This window comes from Chiloscyllium plagiosum, unplaced genomic scaffold, assembly GCF_037043375.1.
Source record: "Chiloscyllium plagiosum isolate Xiang-an unplaced genomic scaffold, Cpla_swu_hap1 HiC_scaffold_34, whole genome shotgun sequence".
NCBI classification, from domain to species: Eukaryota; Metazoa; Chordata; class Chondrichthyes; order Orectolobiformes; family Hemiscylliidae; genus Chiloscyllium; species Chiloscyllium plagiosum.
Window position 1 is genome coordinate 41,023,864 of NW_028270172.1, and position 21,571 is coordinate 41,045,434.

Genomic DNA, 21,571 nt, shown 5'->3' on the forward strand with positions numbered 1-21,571 from the left:
CCAAAATAAATGGTGGTAAAATGCCTATAAATCACACACTTTATATTATATGCTCTATTAGTCACCACCTTTCACTCTATAAAAGATCCATTTATCCTACTGCTTTCTATTTACTAACATATTTAAATCCATACTAGTATATTAGCTCTAATCCCTTGTTCTTTTAATCTTATACATTAATCTCTTAAGAAGGATTTCATGGAAAGCTTTCTGAAAATCAAATGCACCCTTACCTATTCTACTCTTATATCCTCAAAAAATTCCAGTAGGTTCATCAATCATGATTTATCCAATAATCATGAATCGGTGGAATTTGCTTATTCCTGTTGATATTTTCCAAGTATTCTGCTATTGTGTCGTCCATAATAGGTTCTAGCAGTTATTAGATAGCAGAGACCTAGCAGTTTATAATTCACTGTTTCTTCCTCATATCATGGGGTTATATTTGCCACCCTCCAATCTGCTAGAGCTGTTCCACAAGTTGTAGAATTTTGGAAGATGACAATCAAAGTGCATCCATTATTTCCAAAATACTGTCTTTAGTACCCTGCAGTTAGATCATCGGATGCTGAAGATTTACCAACTTTCAGTCCCATTAATGTTTTGAAGAGTACTTTTTAATTCTGCTAATACTAATTTCCTTCAAACAAAGCACCCTTGACTTCCCTAGCACTCTGCAAAGTTAGTTTTGTCTTCATCTGTGAAGACAGAACCAACGTAGTTGTTTAATTGCTTTGCTATTTCTCTTTTCCATTATCATTTCTCCTATTCTTCCAATATACATCTATATTGAATATATGAATTTGTATTGGTCTTTCTCTATTCATCTTTTCCTTCATGCATACTTATAAAAGCTCTTAAGTCTGCTTTCATGTACCTTGCAAATTTGTTATCACTGTTTTTGCACCTATTAATCAATCTCTTGGTCTTCCTTGCTGAATCCTAATTAATTTCCAAACCTCCAGCCTGCTACATTTTCAAGCAAACTCCTGAATCTAATTCTATCCTTGATTTATTTTTGTTAACCATAGTTAGACCACTTTTTTGATGTAAAAATACAAGAGGAAAGGAGTTAACTAATATGATTGTTGCAATGCATGCATTGATTTAAATATTAGCCAATTATTATGCACTGTAATGCAGTTTAATTAAATTAGCCAAACTGTTGCCGTCAATTCTTGCCCCATACTTGTGTAGCTTTCTTTGCTGAGATTTTGGGCCCTAGGTTTGGGTTAGGTGCCTCCATTTCTCTCCCAGTGAAGAATTCTTTCATGTTGTGGTCACTTTTCCTAAAAGGACCTTGTGCGACAAGATTATTAATTAACCAAAGCTCATTGCGCAATGACAAATCTAAGAGAGTCTGTTCCTTAATTGATTCCTCAGTTTAATGGTCTCAAAATCCATCTAGTGCACACTCCAGGAGTTCACGTGCCATTGCATTATTTATTGCTTATGTGGTTTGTACATTCGATATGTAGATTAAAGTCATCCATGCTCACTTGCACCTTTGTGTGCGTCTCTAATTTCTTGTTTAATGCACGGTGGCACAGTAGTTAGCACTGCTGCCTCACAGCACCAGAGACCCGGGTTCAATTCCCGCCTCAGGCTGTGTGGAGTTTGCATATTCTCCCTGTGTCTGCATGGGTTTCCTCTGGGTACTCTGGTTTCCAGAAATGTGCAGGTTAGTGAATTGACAATCCTAAATTGCCTGTAGTGTTAGCTGAAGGGGTTAATGGAGGGGAATGCGTCTGGGTGGGTTGCCCTTTGGTGAGTCGGTGTGGACTTGTTGGGCCGAAAGGCCTGTTTCCACACTAAGTAATCTAATCTAATCATTATTGTTTTTGGAGACCTCTTGACAGCGTTGTCTGCTCCGTGTTGCTTTGTTCCACCCAGACTGAGTTTACTTCTAGATTTTCTGACTAAATATCCTTTTTCAGTGTTGCACTGTTTACATCCTTTACTAATAACACTAATCAACCTCCTTTTCCTTTTTCCTTGTCCTTCCTAAAAATTGAGTATTCTTGAATGTTCAGTTCCTAAGCCTGGTCACCCTGCAGCCATGTCTTGGTACATACTCCTATTGTACCTGTTCACAACTATTTCTGTGGTTAATTTGTCCATCTTACTGCAAGCACAGTGCATTTGGGTACAATATCTTTAGATTTGTCCTCTTAAAAATATTTTTACACATCCTGTTTATATTATGGCCCTGTATGCTGCAGCCCTTGTTTTCTTTGTGCCCCACTTTTGCTTTCTATTTTTCATTTCCTATCTTTAATTTCCATTTCTTATGTCTACCCACTTAGTTCCCATCCCCTTGCCAGTTTAGGGTATATTGCCTTAAACTTGAATACAGTGCACTGTTTTCAAGTGTGTACGTGATCTTAAAATAAATCGGTCTCGTCTCATCTGTGATTTGAAGACCCAAGGTGGATACTGTTGTTAAGACCCTGGAGGTGTCTTGCCTCTTTCTTCCACTCTAACAATACTTTTTAAATACAGACAGCTAGTGTCATAGAGTCATGGAGATGTACAGTATGGAAACAGACCCTTTGGTCCAACCTGTCCATGCCGACCAGATATCCCAACCCAATCTAGTCCCACCTATCAGCACCCGGCCCATATCCCTCCAAACCCTTCCTATTCATATACCCATCCAAATGCCTCTTAAATGTTGCTATTGTACCAGCCTCCGCCACTTCCTCTGGCAGCTCATTCCATACCCGTACCACCCTCTGCGTGAAAACGTTGACCCGAAGGCCTCTCATGTCTTGCCCCTCTCACCCTAAACCTATGCCCTCTAGTTCTGGATTTCCCCCACCCCAGGAAAAAGACTTTGCCTATTTACCCTATCCACGCCGCTCATAATTTTGTAAACCTCTATAAGGTCACCCCTCAGCCTCCGACGCTCCAGGGAAAACAGCCCCAGCCTGTTTAGCCTCTCCCTACAGCTCAAATCCTCCAACCCTGGCAACATCCTTGTAAATCTTTTCTGAACCCTTTCAAGTTTCACAACATCTTTCCAATATGAAGGAGACCAGAATTGCATGCAATGTTCCAACAGTGGCCTAACCAATGACCTACCAACTCCTGTACTCAATAATCTGACCAATAAAGGAACGCATACCAAATGCCTTCTTCACTATCCTATCTACCTGTGACTCCACTTTCAAGGAGCTACGAACCTGCACTCCAAGGTCTCTTTGTTCAGCAACACTCGCTAGGACCTTACCATTAAGTGTATAAGTCCTGCTAAGATTTGCTTTCCCAAATTGCAGCACCTCACATTTATCTGAATTAAACTCCATCTGCCACTTCTCAGCCCATTGGCCCATCTGATCAAAATACTGTTGTAATCTGAGGTAACCTTCTTCGCTGTCCACCACACTTCCAATTTTGGTGTCATCTGCAAACTTACTAACCACACCTCTTATACTCGCATCCAAATCATTTATGTAAATGACAAAAAGTAGTGGATCCAGCACCGATCCTTGTGGCACTCCACTGGTCACAGGCCTCCAGTCTGAAAAACAACTCTCCACCACCACCCTCTGTCTTCTACCTTTGAGCCAGTTCTGTATCCAAATGGCTACTTCTCCCAGTATTCCGTGAAATCTAACCTTGCTAATCAGTCTGTAATATATTGAAATGAATTTTAAAAATCCCTATATTAATTATTCATCAAATATGTGGCATATTTAAAGTATGGCTTTTAATAAATGATTTGTTGTTGGCTTTAGAATGAGTAATTAGTATTTCAAAATTGTGTTACGTATTCTTTGGACTAGCAGAATACATGTATCCTAAATAGCGTCTAAAGTTGGCCAAGATGAAACAAACTAAACGTAAATATCTAAAGCTCATGTCTGCTTGCAATTGTCATAGAAGCATCTGTCACTGGCAGTATTACTGGGAGTCATCACCAGCTGGTTTTCACATTGATGCTGTTCATTGTATTGAATGACACTATGATCGTTCTAAATAGAATAGATTTTGATGTGATTGAATAACTCATCCAGGAGGCACTTTGGGCTAACAGGGCAGCAGATTTGTATTCAACTTGATTTGTTAACCTCCTGGCCCCCTTACTTCACTGTCGCTATCAAGCTGGGTGATTAACCTTGGTTAAATGAAAAATTCAGGAGTGCACCTGGAAGCAGTACCAGGCATGGACAAAGGTGGGTTAACTACCTGCTAAAGCTTCAACACAGGACAAGTTGCCTGTCAAATTAGAAGCAAATGCTATGGACAGCAAAGCAATCCCTCGACGAACCGATCACATCGAGGTTCTGCAGTCGTGCCACAATGAGTTGTGAATGATTATGAACAATTTAACAATTAATCAGGGAAAAGGGCTTTACAAATATCGCAACTTATTATTAAATAAAGGGGGAATCTCTCATTTCAGTGCAAAACATGACACTGAAGTGGTTGCAACCATCTTCAGCCCAAAGTGGAAAATGCCTAATCCATCTTGGGCTATTTCAGAAGCCCACAGCATCTCAAATACCAGTCTTTAGCCAATTTGGCTTTCTTTGTTTGAAGTCAAGAAATGCCTGCAGGCACTGGTTACTGCAAAGGCTTTGGACCCTTGCAGCATTCTCTTTTAGTACCAAAGACTCCAGAACTTACTGTGCTCTTGCTCAAGTTGTTCCAGTACAGTTACAGCACTGTCCTACCCACAGGCATGTCCTGTGTGCACAAAGCAGGACAAATCTAACCAGACCAATTACACACCAATCATTCTACACTTCTTCAGAAAACTGCTGGAAGTATTACTAACAATGCTATGTTGCAGTACGTCTGCAGCAATAACCTGCCCACTGACACTCAGTTCAGGTTTCCCCTGGGCCATTCAGCTTCTGACTCATTACAGCTTTAGTCTAAACGTGGACAGGAGAGCTGACCTCCAGATGTGAAGTGGATTGCGTTTGACAGCAAGGCATTCTCGCAAGACTGGAGTTGATAAGAATTTGATGGGCTTTGAAAATTTCTACTGGTTAGACTCATAGATGACACAGAGAAAGATGGCTTTGGTTGTTGGAGGTCAATCATCTCATTGCAGGATATTACTGCAGGGACTCTTAGTTACCATCCATATCATCATCATCAGTTGCTTCATCAATGGCCTGCCCTCCTCCATAATGTCAGAAGGGGGAGTGTTCACTGATCTGTGCACTATGTTCAGTGCCATTCACAGGTCCTCAGATACTGAAACAATCTGTGTCTGTATGCAGCGGATTTAGTATGGTACTTAGTGGTGAGCGAGGTTTGTGTCATACGTCAGTCTATGACCGTCTACAACAAGAGGTAATGTAACTGTCTCTCCTTTGATATTCAAGGACATTACAATTGTTGAGTCATCCATTTTCAGCATACTGGGAGTTACCATTGACCAGACACCAAACTGTCCCATCAAATAAATGCTGTGGCTACAAGAACAGGCCAGAGGCTAGGAATCTGGCAGCAAATGACTCAGCAACCACCTGCCCCCACCCCCAGAACCTGTCCACAACGTATGAAATTCAAGAGGTGAAAATACTCTTCAGTCGTTTGGATGAGTTTAACTGCAACACCAATCAAGAAGCCTGGTATCATGTAGGACAAACCAACAGCTTGGTTGGTGTACCCTTCTGTGAACGTAGGCATTCCCCACTTTCACCAATGATAAATAGTGACAGCACCATGTAGCATATATCAGATACTCTATCAGACGTCCTTCAACAGCATCTCCTAAACTTCTGCTGAGAAGGACGAGGGCCGCAGGTGGAAGAGTGCATCACCATCTACACGTTACCTCATAAGCTGCATGTCATCCCAACTTGGAACTTTTATCTCCATTTCTGTCAATGAGTCAAAATCCTGGCATTTCCTAACAGCACTTTGATGTGTCTACATCACATAGACTGTAATGGTTCAAGAAGGAGGCTCCCAACACCAACTCAAGGGCATCTGCAGATTTGCAATGAATGCTGGACTAGGCAGTGAAATAATCTGGTGGAATAATAAAAGGCCTTGCTGGCCTATACTATATTGCAGATGATGCTACCCTCTGATATTTCAGCCATGTACTTTTTGTTATTGAAGATCCCTTATTTGGTATTCTGGCTAAGATTCTGCCATTCGCTCCATTGCTCCTTTTAAACCCATCACCAGCCACACTTCCAGTGAACTTTCCTAAACTGTTCTCACCTGGCTTAGTATGTGTGTTTTGTTGAGTATGCAGTTTAACTCTATTACATTCCAAGGTATTTCACAGAAACAGTACAAAATAGTATTTGTCATCTAGCCATATAAGGGGATATTGTGGCAGATAAGCAAAGGCTTATTAACAGAAAAGGTTTTATGGAATGTTTTAAAGAAGATAGCGAGGTTTAAGGAGAAATTTCAGTGCTTTTGCAGCTGTAGTCCTGGCCAATAAACAGTGGAGCAATTAAAAAGTTACAGTCGAGAGATCATAATGGAGGAATGCAGATATTGTGGCGTTAGAGGTCATGGTAGGGAGGAGTAGTGTGGTTGCGGAAGGATTTGAAAGGAATTAAAATATATAATCAAGGCATTGCTTAATCAGGAATCACTGTAGATCAGCAAACACTGGAGTGATGAGTACGTACAGGTTTGAACTTGAGCAGCAGAGATTGAGATGACTTCAAGTTTTGAGAATGTAGAATATAGAAGAACAGCTGGTAGTACTTTGAAAGAGAAATCTAAAGGTAGTAAAGACATGTACGATGGTTTGAGCAGCATGTGAGCTGAGATGTGGCTGCATTTAACAATGTTACAGAATATGCGGTTTCAGCAAAGCATCAAGTACCACATCATGTTGCAAACTGTCTCTTTCAACCACAAGCAGTCGCAAGGAGAGGCATGAAGGTGGAGCTCAAAAATTGAGGTTATGCCATCCCTTTTCTCAATATTCAGTGGAGGATTTCAGTGATCCAGTACTGGACAACAGTGAAGCAGTGTGACAATTTAGTAACAGTGGAGGGGTTCAAGGGGTAGTGGTGAGATAGGGCTAGTTGATGTTTGTGTATTTTCAAAATTGGTGTGTTTTTAAATAATGTTGCTGAGGGGCAGTAAGTAGAGAAGAAACATGGGCTATGTCTGACAAGAATGGACAAGCAGAATGCAGTCCTACCAAATTGTATTGTTTACAAAAACATTGGTATGTGAGCATGTTCAGGGACTAACCACTGTAGGAATCAACTGCAAAAATTAATTTTATGTTCCACCAAGCCAGTTTCACTCTGGGTTCTGACTTAGCCAGGATTAACATTAGCTGAGATGGTCACTACGCATGTATTATTTTGCATGTGCACATCTGTTTAAAGTTAGGATGCTGACTTCCAGTGTTAACTATGCAACAAGCAGCACAGATGCAAATTAATTCTGTAGCACCCAGCTAACCATCTGATAACTAAGCGTTTAATTCATAGTTGCGTCATACTTCAGTGAGTTCTTTTCAAAGTAATACACCACTTCGCATGATAGTATAGGAGTTGGGAGGTCATATTGTGGATGGACAGGACATTAGCTAGGCCACTTTTGGAAAACTTTGTGCGATTCTGGACTCCCTGCTATCGGAAAAATGTTGTGAAACTTGAAAGGGTTAAGAAAAGATTTACAAGGAGATTGCCAGGGTTGGAGGATTTGAGCTTTAGGGAGAGTCTGAATAGACTGGGGCTATATTCCTGGGGCATCAGAGGGTGAGAAGTGACCTTGATAAGAGGGGCATGGATCAGGTAAATAGACAAGATATTTTCTCTGCGGTGGGGAGTCAAGAACTAGAGTGCATAGGTTTGGGGAGGGGGAGATTTAAAATGAATTTAAAGGGCAACTTTTTCACGCAGACGGTGGTGCATGTATGGAATGAGCTGCCAGAGGAAGTGGTGGAGGCTGGTACAATTGCAATATTTAGAAGTAATCTGGATGGGCATATGAACAGGAAGGTTTTGGAGGGATATGGGCCAAATGCTGACAAATGGGACTAGATTTATATAGGCTATGTGGTTGGCACGGATGAGTTGGACCGAAGGGTCTGTTTCCATGCTGTATGTCTCTGACTCTGACGAATAGATTGACACCTTAAAGGACAGAAACACCCAATTTGCATTCAAAATATGCAAGTTTTTGTGTTTTTTTTAAAACAACGACATTGAAAGTATGTGTATAAATATAGACGCCATATGAGTGATGCTTGTTGTCTGGTATATTTCCAGCCTGACATGTAGGTCAATGTTTTGGGATATTCTGGAGCAGGGTTTCACGGGACTGGTTTCAGATCTTGTTGGATGCTGTGGTACCAGCTTTAGGACTTTGAGGTTTGAGTCTTGGCCTCAATGGTCAGCAGCAAGAACTGGGTTTTGCCTCGTTCTGATCTGTTGTAATTCAGCTTTAGAGGGATTTGAATTCTGGTTTTGATGTGTCTCAGTTCAGACTATCTAATCAGATCTTGGGAAATATAGGTCCAGTTTTCAGCAGCCTGTGTTTAGATTTTTGAAGGCTAGATTTTTGGTGCTTGGTAACTGATAGATTGCATTAGATTTTGGAGGTTCTGTATCATTCTTTTAGATGATTCACTGTCATGATTTAGTGACAGCTGGCCCAGGTTTGTGTTAACCATGTCTGGATTTTCTGTGTTGTGCATTGAAGTTTTTGGCAGCAGGGTTTTGAAGGTTCCAGGTGCTGTTGAGTCCAGATCTAGGCCATGGGGACTTTGAAACTGTGTTTTGTTAGCTAGGAATCTAGATTTCATAGGGTTTGGATATGGGTTTTAGTGTGGCTCACATTTTAGAGTTTGAAATTGTTGTTTCAAGTCACAGTTTTGAAGATCAAATGGCAGCTGTTAGGTCTCCAAGTAAGGGTTTTGGGGATCTGCTTTTGAGACACTTGGTCCAAGTTTTTTTTGGACAGCAACCAGTCCCTGCCTATCTTCAGTCAGTGTCCTCTCGAAGTGGTAGAAGCCAGCAGCAGTGAGACCTGTCAGAACAACTGATCCAGCTTCTCCAAGTATAGGTTCCCTCCTTCTGCCCTTGCTACTGCTCCAATTGTAGATTCTGTCTCTTAAGCAGATAGAGGAGGAGAAAACCTGTGATTAGAGGAGTTGGAGCAGTGAAGAAGACAAAGATCAACAATGCGTTTCCTCAGACTTTCTCTCTCTCCTAATATGGGGCAACTGTTCTCTTAGTTGTCGCTCCAAAATTGTTTATCCTGGACTTTCGGGTGAATTCATCTGCTGCACCCTCTGTATTTTGAGCACCCTTGATCTCATTCTAAAAAAATTCTTGTGACAACATGCTTCTGCATGGAACTGTGCTCTTTTGGAAATTTCTGCCTGGATTTTCTTGTCAGTATTTCTCAGCTTGAAGCCAAAGATAACCAGCAAACTTTATTTTTGTTGAAATCATCATAATCTACTGAAATGTCAGCTTGGTGGCTGTCCTCCTCAAGAGCTGCATTACTGACTTGAGTATATGCTGATTCCTGATGCATCCATGTTGTGACCAACATGCATCCATTTGGTGGGATAAATTCTGAGGCCACTGTCAGAGGCAAAATTCCTCTCAGTTGACATTGCTTCTGGGACCATGTGTTTAAAAATGGCTGCTGAATTTGCCTACTGAGAAATAGGAAGTACATTTGAAGAACTAACTGTGTAGAGTTACTGATTGAAATTTATTACTCAGGTGATCAACTCTTGTGATTGCAAGATTCGAATGTAGCATGTCTCTGCAACTTTGCATCCTTCACCACCCTGCTTTAAGACCATATGGACTTTGCATTGATTTTTGCATGAAAAAGGAGCTCCTGACATCTGTAAACATGCCTTCCATCAGTTTTACTTTTTTTTTGTCGTCTTACCGTATATCAACTTTTTCTCTGGTAAATGACTATATCTTATCGCAGTTATTAAGGTTAGTTCATTCATCGGATGTTGATATTGCTGATGAGGCTTGGATATACTGGCTATCCCTAATAGCTGCTGAGAGGATGCTGGTGAAGCACTTCAGTGAACTGCTGCTGCCTGCCTGGTGAAGGTACCCCAAACAGTCAATACTGGAACAACAGTGTTCCAGTATTGTGATCCATTGACAGTGTTGAAAAATTAACCATATATTTCTAAGTCTGAATGGTATGACTCTGAGGTATTGATGTACCCAAATGCTTGCTGTCTGTACTTTTTTGATGGCAGTCATCATGGGTTTGAATGGTGCTGCTAGAGATACCTTGGAAAGTTGCTGCAGTGCATCCTTGTAAGATGCACACTCTATCCAAGGTGCATGTTTGCTGGAGGGGCTGAATGTTAAACATGGTGCATGGGTGCCAATCTGTTTGTTTTTTTCCAGATGACATTGAGCAGCTTGTGTGTTACTATATCTGTACTCATCCAGTCAAGTAGGAAATATTTCATTACACACCTGACTATGACTTTGTAGGTGATGTAAAGGCTTGCTGGTGCTGAGAAGTAAGATCTCGGTTCTGCTCTTGTAGCTGCCATTTTCAGTCAGTAGTGACTACCTGAGGATGTTGATGGTAGGAACTGAAGTGATGGTAATAACTTGTAACGTCTTGTGGAAATGGTGAGGATTTTCTTCAAGCTAGTCATTGTCGCACTGATGGTACTTTTCCTGAGTGTTGTCCAGGTTTTATTGCATGTTGATGGAGATTGCTTTAAAAGGGTTCAGAGAAGATTTACAGGTATGTTGCCAGGGTTGGAGGATTTGAGCCAAAGGGAGAGGTGAATAGGCCGGTACTGTTTTATCTGGAACGTCAAAGGCTGAGGGGTGACCTTATGGAAGTTTATAAAATCATGAGGGGCATGGATAGGATAAGTAGATAAGGCCTTTTTGCTGGGGTGGGGGAGTCCAGAACTAGAGGACATAGGTTTAAGGTGAAATGGGGAAGATTTAAAATGGATCTAAAGGGCAACTTTTTCACGCAGAGGGTGGTGCGTGTATAAATGAGCCGCCAGAGGAAGTGGTGGAAACTGTACAATTAGAAGATTTAGAAGGCTAAAAATCATGCAATACCAGGTTAAGGTCCAACAGGTTTATTTGGAAGCACTAGCTTTCAGAGCGTTGCTCCTGACCTGGTGTTGTGAGATTTTTAACTTTGTGCACCCCAGTCCAACACCGATATCTCCAGTCAAGATTTAGAAGGCATCTAGATGGGTATATGAATAGGAAGCGTTTAGAGGGATATGGGGCAAGTGATGGCAAATGGGACGAGATTAGGTTGGAATATCTGGTCAGTATGGACCAGTTGGATTGAAGGATCTGTTTCCTTGCTGTACATCTGACTCTATAATTGCAAATAACATCAAAGTGACCCTTTTGAAGTCATTGTAGTCATTGAAGATTGTTGAGTCCCAACCAGTGGGAAACTTTCCCAGTGATTCCCTTTGACCTCAGTTTTTCTGGGGCACCTTGACACTTTGCCAAATGCTGCTTTGATATCAAGGAAATCACTTGCAGCTTCTTTATCCATGCATGATTTGAAGCAATAATGAGATTTGGACCCAAAGGGTCCTGATTGAACCCCAACTCGGCTTTAATTCGCAGGTTGTTTGTGGGTGAGTACTGCTAGATTGTACTGTTGATGGCATGTTTCATCAGTTGTTGATTGCTACGAGAAAGCAGATAAATCAGACTAGTTTAGTCCTGCCTTTCATGGAAATGACATACCCGGTCAATTTTCCACTTTTCCAAGGAGAGTGTCTGTATTGTGATTGTGTTGGAACAGGTTGGCTAGAGAGTAGTTCATTCTGGAGGTGAGTGTGGTGTTCAAAATATATATGGTAAATGGGTGAGTTGTCCCCAAAAGGCCTTAAGATAACCTGGATAATTTGATTGGGCAGAGAAGCATCAGTCAGAGGCAAGTTACTTTGATTAATGGAAGATTTGAAAAAGGGCAGCTGCTCCGATTGCTGGCAGTTTCACCCTTGAGCTGTTGTTAATAGGCTCACTCGTGTCTCCATTAAGCAAAGCCTGTAAATCAGTGAGGGTGGTGGATGAGTCTGTCAGGCTTAGCAGGAGGCCTGGCAATTTAAATGTGAGACTGAGGGTTGAGACTCAGTATTACCAAAAACAACAGCCTACTTAAGATCTTCCAGCTTTGTTCCTACATGATGAAAATGCAATAGCAGTGACCTCCCCCGTCTGTGGAAGGCATGTTTCGGGCAATGGCTTTGTTTGTGTGCAAGTTTTTTTCCCCAAAAAAACTTTTCTAACTCGGTCTTGTTGGTTTATTTTGTTACAATTTTAAAAATATAGAATCTATGAAATGGTCATCGATGACGATGATGAATTCTCCTCTTTTCTGCTGGTGTCCAAATCCAAATACACAATACATTATATCAGATACAGAAGCTAATGTTGCTGCATAACTGCATTACTTAATACATGAGAATCAACAAGTATCTTCTGGGGAAAAGAAATCTCAAGTGCCTTCAAGAGGGAAAACTGTATTTTAGACCTTGCTCCAGGTTGAAGACAGGAATTTGTCTCGACTAGGACTGTATGGCAGTATTCCTATCATGGACATAGACATATTCATTTGAGTGGCAGGAGTACTGGGGAATTAACTCTAAGTATGCCACTTTAAATCTTTGAAGGCATTTTTATGAGCTTTCCTCTCAGACATCCCTTTGCAAGACTATTGACCCACAAACTATAATTACAGCTATTGTTCTTTGTCACCAATATTGAGCATCAGTAATCTTATTGCCAACAGAGGCAATCATCAAATATGATTATTTTAGAATGAGAAATTAGATGATCTAAAATTGATACTTGCAATCCAATCTCTTATGATGGATTGAATTTTGCAGATGGTATTTGTTCTTTGTGGCAAAAATGTTCTGATCTTCCAATTGTTTGAAAGTGGTGTTTTTGAAAAGAAATCTGTGAATGTCATAACTTGGGGTATATATAACCAAATTTTGTGAAGAATTCCTTCCAAACACGTGGGTAAACGTGAGATTGGAAATTATTTGCCATAAGCCGTTTGAAGCTTTATTTTAATCATATTTAGGATAGGAATGTTCATATTTATAACAGGAAATATATTAAAATTCAAAGCTAATTTGAATCAGTAGGTTAGGTCTTGCCCACCTTTATTCAAAATGTAATATTGAAAGGAGGTCAGACCAAAAATGGATCAATCAAAGCATAAAAGACCCTGATTCTTGTATGTTAAGTCAATTTTGTGATGTGTGATCTTGAAGTTTTTTTTTGCTTTCATTTAATTTTAATGCAACTCCTTTGGCGCTAAAGGTAATATTGTGGAAATATACAAATCAGTTGAACTTTTTCTTTTCTGTCTGTGCAATTAGTAATAAATACATTTTGCAGACTGTGTTGACTACGGCTCTCTAATGCGCACACCACCACTAGCCCATCCTATTCTCCTGTCCTACTTAGACAGTTTTGGAAGTTCAACAGCAGAACTGTATTTTTCCAGATGATGATGGATTCCACATGCATTCGTAAGCTTGGAATTTGTTCCTTTATGCTCTTTAAGCATGGGTACTGCTTGCTCAAGTGCCTTGAGTAGCCTGAAAAGTTTTTTGTATTTTGTATTGGGTGATCACTTTCTACCAAAGGCTTCTGTGAAATTCTATTCTTAATTTGTTTAAACTGAAATCCAGATGTATTCAATGACATTTACTACTTGCTCACTAGACTCGAGAGAGAGAGAGAGTGGGTATCCAGCAATAGCAGATTAGAAGGAATCAAAACAGAACCGCACCCAGGTTGAAGAATTTTTTCAGTGCTGTAAATCTTTCACATGGTAATAAGATGCCGAATGAGTAGATGTATTGTGAGTGTACTTTTGTGACCTAAAAGTGAATCTCTCAAACAGCAGCAATACATTTTTACTTTCCTTTGCGAGGCAGTGTTTTGAGTTTGAAATGTCTGCTACAATGGAACTGTAACACTTACTTTAAAACCTATCAGTTCCTCTGCGTGTGGTCTGGAAAAATTTCTGAAATGTATTTGCGTTAGGTCATTTTCTCCAGCTGTTGAAGGTTTACAAAAGAAGAGATGAGAACTGGAGCCTAGAAACAAAACACACTTTATTTTGTCAGATGAAGCTATTCCTTTTTCTTTTGCAGCCCTCAGTTTCACAAACCTATACTCCTGATCTATCCAGTAGACTTACTGCTTTGCAGCGATGTTCTCAGTTAACTTTGCTATTCAGCAACATCGAATCATAGAGACACATGTTTAAAGAGTTACATCACGTTAGTAATGTTTGTAGTGTCCTACTTGATGTCACCTCTATCCATTGAAGTTGCATTCCTCTTATGAGGACCAGCCAGAGCTACAAAAGAACATACCCATGCAAAAGCCCATTCTCCCGAGTGACAAGGAATATTCCTTGTTCTTTATATTCCCAGCTCCCACAGCCAGCTGTACTTTATTCACACATTGGCTTTTGAAAAGTCAGGGTGAACAAAATATCCTGAGCAGTACCGCTTTCCCAGACACAGGCAGCCTTGCCAGAGACTGGGTATATAATCTCAAAGGCTTGTGGTGCCCTATACGTGCAATCTAAATCACATACAGATATAAAACCATTTAGCACAGAAAGAGGCCATTCAGTCCATCAACTCCACTGTAGTTTTCAGTAGAATGGTCCAGTCAGAATTTTTCACAGTGGAATTTCAAATGTTCTCTAGAACAGAGTGCAGCTGTGAAGTCCATACCTTTTTTGAGTCGCAGTTAACTCACTCTTGTTTGATTCATTATTAAGTCTGGAGTTTGAGCTGTTTTCGGTGGAGGTTGAATTAGGTTAAGATGAAAATTGTATTAAAAAAATTCTAGACTCTCTTCTGCACAGACTGTCAAAACTTTGTTATTGCATTGGCCAGTATGAACAGTGATCCAGACAAAAATCGACTGACTAAAGCACTCAGACAAAGTTCAAGATTGACAGGACTAAAGTATAATTTGGCATAAAGTTACTCCAGATGTTTTAGATTTAGTGGCATGTTCCTTCGAATACTTGAATCTTGTTGCGAGTCTAGGTTTAGTTATTTGGCTGCCGTCTTAGTGACGTCTTGTGTTGTGATGTAGATGTTGGATTTTCTTTTCATTTATGGGATGGAGGTGTCACTGGCTAAACTAGTATTAATTACGCATCCTTAATTGCCCAGGTGATAGCTAAGAGTCAACCACATTGGTGTGGTTCTGCAGTCACATGGGCCTGACAAAGTAAGAATGGCAGATTTCCTTCCCAGACGAGCATTAGTGAACCAGATGGGTTTTTGTGACAATTAACGATCAGTAAATACATAGTTGCCATTAGGCTAGTTTTAATTCCAGGTTTTTATTAAATTCAAATTTCAGAATCTGCTGTTGTGGGATTTTAACCTCTGACCACAAAATATTGGTCGCTGACCACACTGTCGCTGACTCCTCTCAAGAGATTCAGCCTGCAAATAGGTTTCCTCTATATGAATGATTTGTTATGAAGGTGAATAAATGACCAGTTGAATGATCTGGGATGACATTAGGAAGTGTGGAAAGAGGAGGGGAAAAGCTGGAGCCAAGATTAAAGAGGCGACAGGCTCATACTTGATGATATCAGTAGTATCAAGAGTCTGTAGACACATACTATTGCTTCCTAAAAATGTCTGTCATACTTTTTTTTCCTGCTACCCTACATCTCTCCTGCAATATTTTTCCCTTTTTTCAGATTTTATTTTCAATCTGCTTCCAACCCATTTCATACATTGAAAAATGTTTCTACTACCTTTGCCAGCCTGCGTCTCTTCATTTTAATACCTACTCCATCCTCCCAGTTACCTCTGTGGACCCCTGTCTCTCCTTTTATCTCTAAACTATGGATGAAAGAGATTGATTGTACTATACTTATCAGTGATGGAAATGTGTTGCTGGAAAAGCGCAGCAGGTCAGGCAGCATCTAGGGAACAGGAGAATCGACGTTTCGGGCATTAGCCCTTCTCCTGTTCCCTAGATGCTGCCTGACCTGCTGCGCTTTTCCAGCAACACATTTCCATCTCTGATCTCCAGCATCTGCAGACCTCGCTTTCTCCTATACTTATCAGTGCCTAATTCCATCCAAATAGCTGTATCTCTCGTGTTCTGTTGTACTCCTTTATAGCCTTCCCTCCTTTCCCAGTACTTTTCTTTGGGATCTCTCCTCCTTTTCCCTTTCTTCCTTCGCTTTGAGCCAGATTCTTGCTTCTGTGGTGGGGAGCATGAGTCTGAAAATTTCCCAACTCAGCAGATCGACTCCAATAAGAAGTGCGCCCTATCAGATCTGATTTTTGCTTTCCAAGCTTAGTGTGGATGTGGAGTTGAACTTACTGCCCCTAGAAGCAGATTGGAGATAGTCACAGGATGGCCTAGTACCAAAGAAGACTGTTCAAGGTGCCCATCTTGGCTCTGTAGGACTTTATCCCAATTGTTTGGTTATTTTTAGACACTTTTCAGCCCTGAATTTCCTCAATTCTTCATCATCTCTTCCACATCCCCACCACCACCACATAACTCCTTGTACCATCTCGATGTCACTTGATGGTGCTCCCATGTCTGTTCACACTGTTCAGAGTCAGTGAACCCTATTTTAACAATGGCATGTTTGCATTTACTTAAAAAAAACCTCTTCATTATTTTCTTAAATGAAATTCCTGTTGCTGTAGCCCTGATTTAATCACCCAGACATTTTAAGTATTAGAGTCGTAGAACCATAGAGATATACAGCCTGGAAAAACCCTTCGGTCCAACTCATCCATGCCGATCAGACATTCAATTAATCTAGTCCCATTTGCCAGCACTTGGCCCATATCCCTCTAAACCTTTTCTATTCATATACCCATCCAGATGCCTTTTAAATGCTGTAATTGTACCAGCCTCCACCACTTTGGCAGCTCATTCCAAAATCCACCATCCTCTGTGTGAAAAAGTTGCCCCCTGGGTTCCTTTTATATCTTTCCCTCTCACCCTAAACCTATACCCCCTAGTTCTGGACTCCTCCACCCCAGGGAAAATACCTTGCCTATTCATCCTATCTATGCCCCTCAAGATTTTATAAACCTCAGCTTCTGAGGCTCCAGGGAAAGCAGCCCCAGCATATTCAGCCTCTCCCTATAGCTCAAATCCCCCAATCCTGGCAACGTCCCTTGTAAATCTTTTCTGAAACCTTTCAAGTTTCACAACATCCTTCTGATAGGAAGTAGATCAGAATTGCATGCAATATTCCAAAAGAGGTCTAACCAATATCCTGTACAGCCACAACATTACCTCCCAACTCCTAAGTAACAGAATGGAGAAGAAGTTGGCACCTCTTTATCTTCTGTAAATAAACCTCGAGTCTTTGACAAAATGGATCACAGAAGAAAATAGTGTATATTATCTTAAAATTGTCAAACACTGAGTTTCCATCTTACTATAGCTGTCCCAACAGAGATAAACCTTTTATTGGATCTCAACATTTTGCATGAGTTGGAATGGGGCCATATCGGTAAGGAAGGCTTTTTGACCTTTGCTTTCAAAGGTTTCTGAAATCCAGGCTTTGATTAATTATACCTGTGAGCTATCAGTCATGGAGAAACTGACCCAATTACATGAAAATTCTGGGCTCTAAGGGGTGCCAACCAACCCTGCTATGGAGCCATCCAGGTCTGGCTCACTACCCATATCATCCTCCCATGCTCGTGAAGATTGACCTGGGGAGAGCCCCAGTTTATCGTTGTCATTACCAGGTTGACTGAACATGATGTTTACAGGCTGTCAGCTGAAATAAAACATTGTGATAGATAGAAATGTCTAAGCTACTTTCCAGATATCAGATTCAGTATGTTTTTTTCCAGATGAGCAAGGAGGCGAATTAATTTGAATGCTAACATTTGTGCCTTGTAATCTAGCCTGGTGCACGGGTTCATCCAAAATTGTTGCTTTATTGTGGAAATCTATATTTTTGCTGACGGAAGTTTGGCCTTCCGTATGCCTTCTCTATATCATTCATAGAGGAAGTGTGCTTATTTTTGCCAAATTACTTAATTTTGGCCTTGGTAATTAGTGTGTGCATTGGGTGCCCTGAGGGCTCAATCCATGATGAAAATTGATGTGTTTGATCTACAAACTGGTGAAACTGTTCATTTTGAAGTAATCTTGAGGTGGTGATGAAAGCAGTTACATTGAAAGTTTTGCATCTAATGTAGTAATTTAAGTAGTGGTTTTTTTTTGAAGAATTTGCAATTAAGTAGCATTTTTGTCGCCATACTATTATAGCACTGAAATTATTCTTTAGTGAATGAAACTTTATTGTCAGTTGAGCAGCGGTGGCTGTTAGTATGTGGGTGGTTATACAGTATTTTGAGAGAAAATAAATATTCCAGATAGAGGAATGCAGATATGCTGCCTCATTATCGTGCAGATGAGCACAAATACATATTGTTTGATTTGCTGTATCTACATCATCCAAAATAAACTAAGATAAGCTGCTTCAGCGTAGTTCCAACAAAATTCAAGAAGCTTGATGCTAACCAGGACAAAGTAGCTGACATCCACAAATATTCAATCTCTCACCACCAACATTCAGTAACAATAACGTGTACCATGTAGAAGTTATACACTGTAGAAGTTCACCAAAGGTCCTTATCTTCCAAACCTACATCCACAACTATCTAGAAGAACAAGGATGGTAGGTATACGGAAACCGCCATCACACACAGGTTTCCCTCAAAGCCACACATAATTCTGACAAGGAAATACATTGCGGTTCCTTCAGTACTGTTGGGTCAAAACCCTGGAACACTCTCTTCTAACAGCACTGTGGGTCAACTGCAGTAGTTCAAGAAAGTAGCTCATCTTGAGAGCAGCTTGTGAAGGGTAACTAATGTTGGCCCAGCCAACAGCATCCACAAAATATGAATGAATTAAAAGAAAAGCAAACAGTCCCAGAAAGTTCCTTCAGGGAATGACAAGCCTAATAGTCTTATTTAGCTTTATTTATGTAGAGACTTCAGGCAAGGGCAGATGTGATAACATGTGGAAATCAAGAAATTAAGAATTGAGTTGCGCCCATCTGCCATTAGCTTTGCAAAAAAAGCATCTTGCCCTCTGTCTTGCTATTCAAATGCATTGGTCGACCTGACTTTCTGTACCTGCATTTGCAGGGTAGGTATCAAGTTAACCTGTGAGAAAAGGGAGTCATTTTGTGTTCAAGTATTCCCTTTTTGTTTTTTATTTTATTACCAATTACTACTGGGTAAGCTTACTGTTGCTCAAAATTAAGTATTTACTGTAATTTAATTTCTTTACATTTTAATTGTTCCTTGAAGATGCTTTAGTTCTTGGTCCCACACTTCCTCAATTGTAGTTTCGCTCTCTTTCACTGTCACTTTCTGTACCTGAATTCGCCATTCTAGCTTGCTCTTGTTCAGATTTTACGCATGATATTTCAGAACCCATCAATTTGTTTGGTCCAAGACGCACAGTTGCTTGATCCATTTACTCCGTCCCCAAATGCCTTGTGGCGGATGCCTTTTCAATCGTGCTCATCAATCTGGGTGCAGATTCTACACACTAATTTAGAGATAGGAAATGTTAAATGTCTACTGATACGGGGCATTGTATGATCTCTGTTGACTTTCCACTGAGACTGTTGTCTTTCACATAACATTTCACTGTTTCACCTTTGTTTAGTTTGTGATCTCTCACTAATGCTGTGTGCCACCCTTCTCAACTCATCCTTTTTATGTTTATACAGCCTTTCACTTTTAGGTTCTCTCCTTAAAGTGACTTCAGCAATTGATGACGACTGAACTACACTAACCACTTTCTCCTCTTCTGTCCCTTCTCACTCCTCTACAATATGGGGTCCCGATTTTACTTGTCAAAACCTGTGGGCTGTTTTCATCTGGCATTACATATAATAAGCATTCAAAGTCACCTTTTCATTTCTGAGCACTGCATTGTTCTCACTTAATGAGACTAATCATGTAAACTATTTAAAATAATTCTCTTTCTTAGGAGTCGGCACACCTTGAAAGTTAGAGAGCATAAAGTATTGGGCCCCTATGTAGATGGCTTGTCGCAACTGGCTGTTACTTGTTTTGAAGTAAGTATGTGCATTAATCATTACACCTTTTGGCCTGAATATGAAATGATTCATGATTAAGTTTGAACTGCATCAGCATTTCATTTCTTAAGAAGCAACATGACTAGTGCTTTCTTTGTGGTTTGGATGTTCTCGGTTCAAGAATATAACACATCTGCTAGGATTAACTAATTAATTGGCTTTAAGCAAGTAACTAAATAATCTGTATAGTCATGAGCACCTCAGTATTGAGATGCAAAAAGCTTCAGTAGTTACATAAAATTTTGTCAGGTTTGTTGTCCTGATGTCTGATGTTTACTTGAAGATCATTACATTTTTAGCTTCTCTTGTCTGTTTTTAATGTATCATTTAATGCATGAATTTAAGCATAAATGGGTATGAAGAATTGCCCTTCAGTAAGAAAAATAAGATTTAAGATTGTTTGGAAAACAAGAACCTAAACAGGGTCACAGAATGAAGAAATCTGGATTACAAACACACAAATCATGTAAAGGTCAGTAAGATCATATAAAAGGAAGGCAAGCAAGTGAGTCTTATTTCTAGAGACATAGATTTGAAAAGTAGAGAAGCTTCATGGAATTAATGTGGAATCTTGGTTTTCCACACTTGGAATACTATGTATAGTCCTGTTTGTTATATAAAAAGATAATGAAGAGGGTGGAAAATGACACGTAGAAAGGTGATATCAAAACTGCATGGTTATACCCATCAGGAAAATATGATAATCAGTAGTGAATCTGTTCTCATGAATGAGAAAACCTGGGGTTCTCTTAATAGAGGTCTTTAAAATGAGACCTTTTAGGCAGCATACACAGGACACTAATATCATTGATAGAAGCTGTAAATGTCTGAAGAGGTGAATAATGTTCCAAAAACAAACTAGAGGTTTAGGGTGAGAGGGGAAACATTTAAAAGATCCTAAGGGGCAACTTTTTCAAGCAAAGGGTGGTGTGTGTATGGAATGAGCTGCCAGAGGAGGTGCTGGAGGCTGGTACAATTAAAACATTTAAAAGGCATCTCTTGACTCCGAACAATACAGCACAGGAACAGGCCCTTTGGCACTCCAAGCCTGCGGGGACACATTTTGTCCTTCCATACTAAAAACTGTCTTCACTTAAGAGATCCATATCCCTCTGTTCCCTTCTTCTTTAAATATTTGTCCAGGTGGCTTCTTGAAAGCTGCTATTGTGTCTGCTTCCACCACCAACTCTGAGAGCACCTTCCAGGCACTCACCACCCTTTGTGTGAAAAACATGTCTCGCACTTCTCTTTTAAACAGTCCCGCCCCATCCCACCCCACCCTACACCTTGAATCTGTGTCCCCTTCCACCCTGGGAATGTTGTCTGAAACTGAAGTGCTGTACCTGAAAAGGCTGTGGAAGCTGCGCCATAAATAATTTTATATAGATATTGGACAGCCTTGTGAATGAGAAGCCTGCTGGATCGTCAGACAAAAAAAACTTAGAGTATGGGACCA

General features: G+C 40.3%; 1 protein-coding gene across 8 annotated transcripts in view; it reads left to right on the top strand.

Annotated features, from left to right (window-relative positions):
- Positions 1-21,571, top strand: part of kif13a (kinesin family member 13A) — a 331,165-nt gene that overhangs the window by 167,446 nt on the left and 142,148 nt on the right. For all 8 annotated transcript variants that reach the window (XM_043719132.2, XM_043719126.2, XM_043719128.2 and 5 more), the window contains one exon: positions 20,007-20,094. In XM_043719132.2, the coding sequence (XP_043575067.2) occupies positions 20,007-20,094 (88 nt within the window). The remainder of the gene's footprint in view (positions 1-20,006; positions 20,095-21,571) is intronic.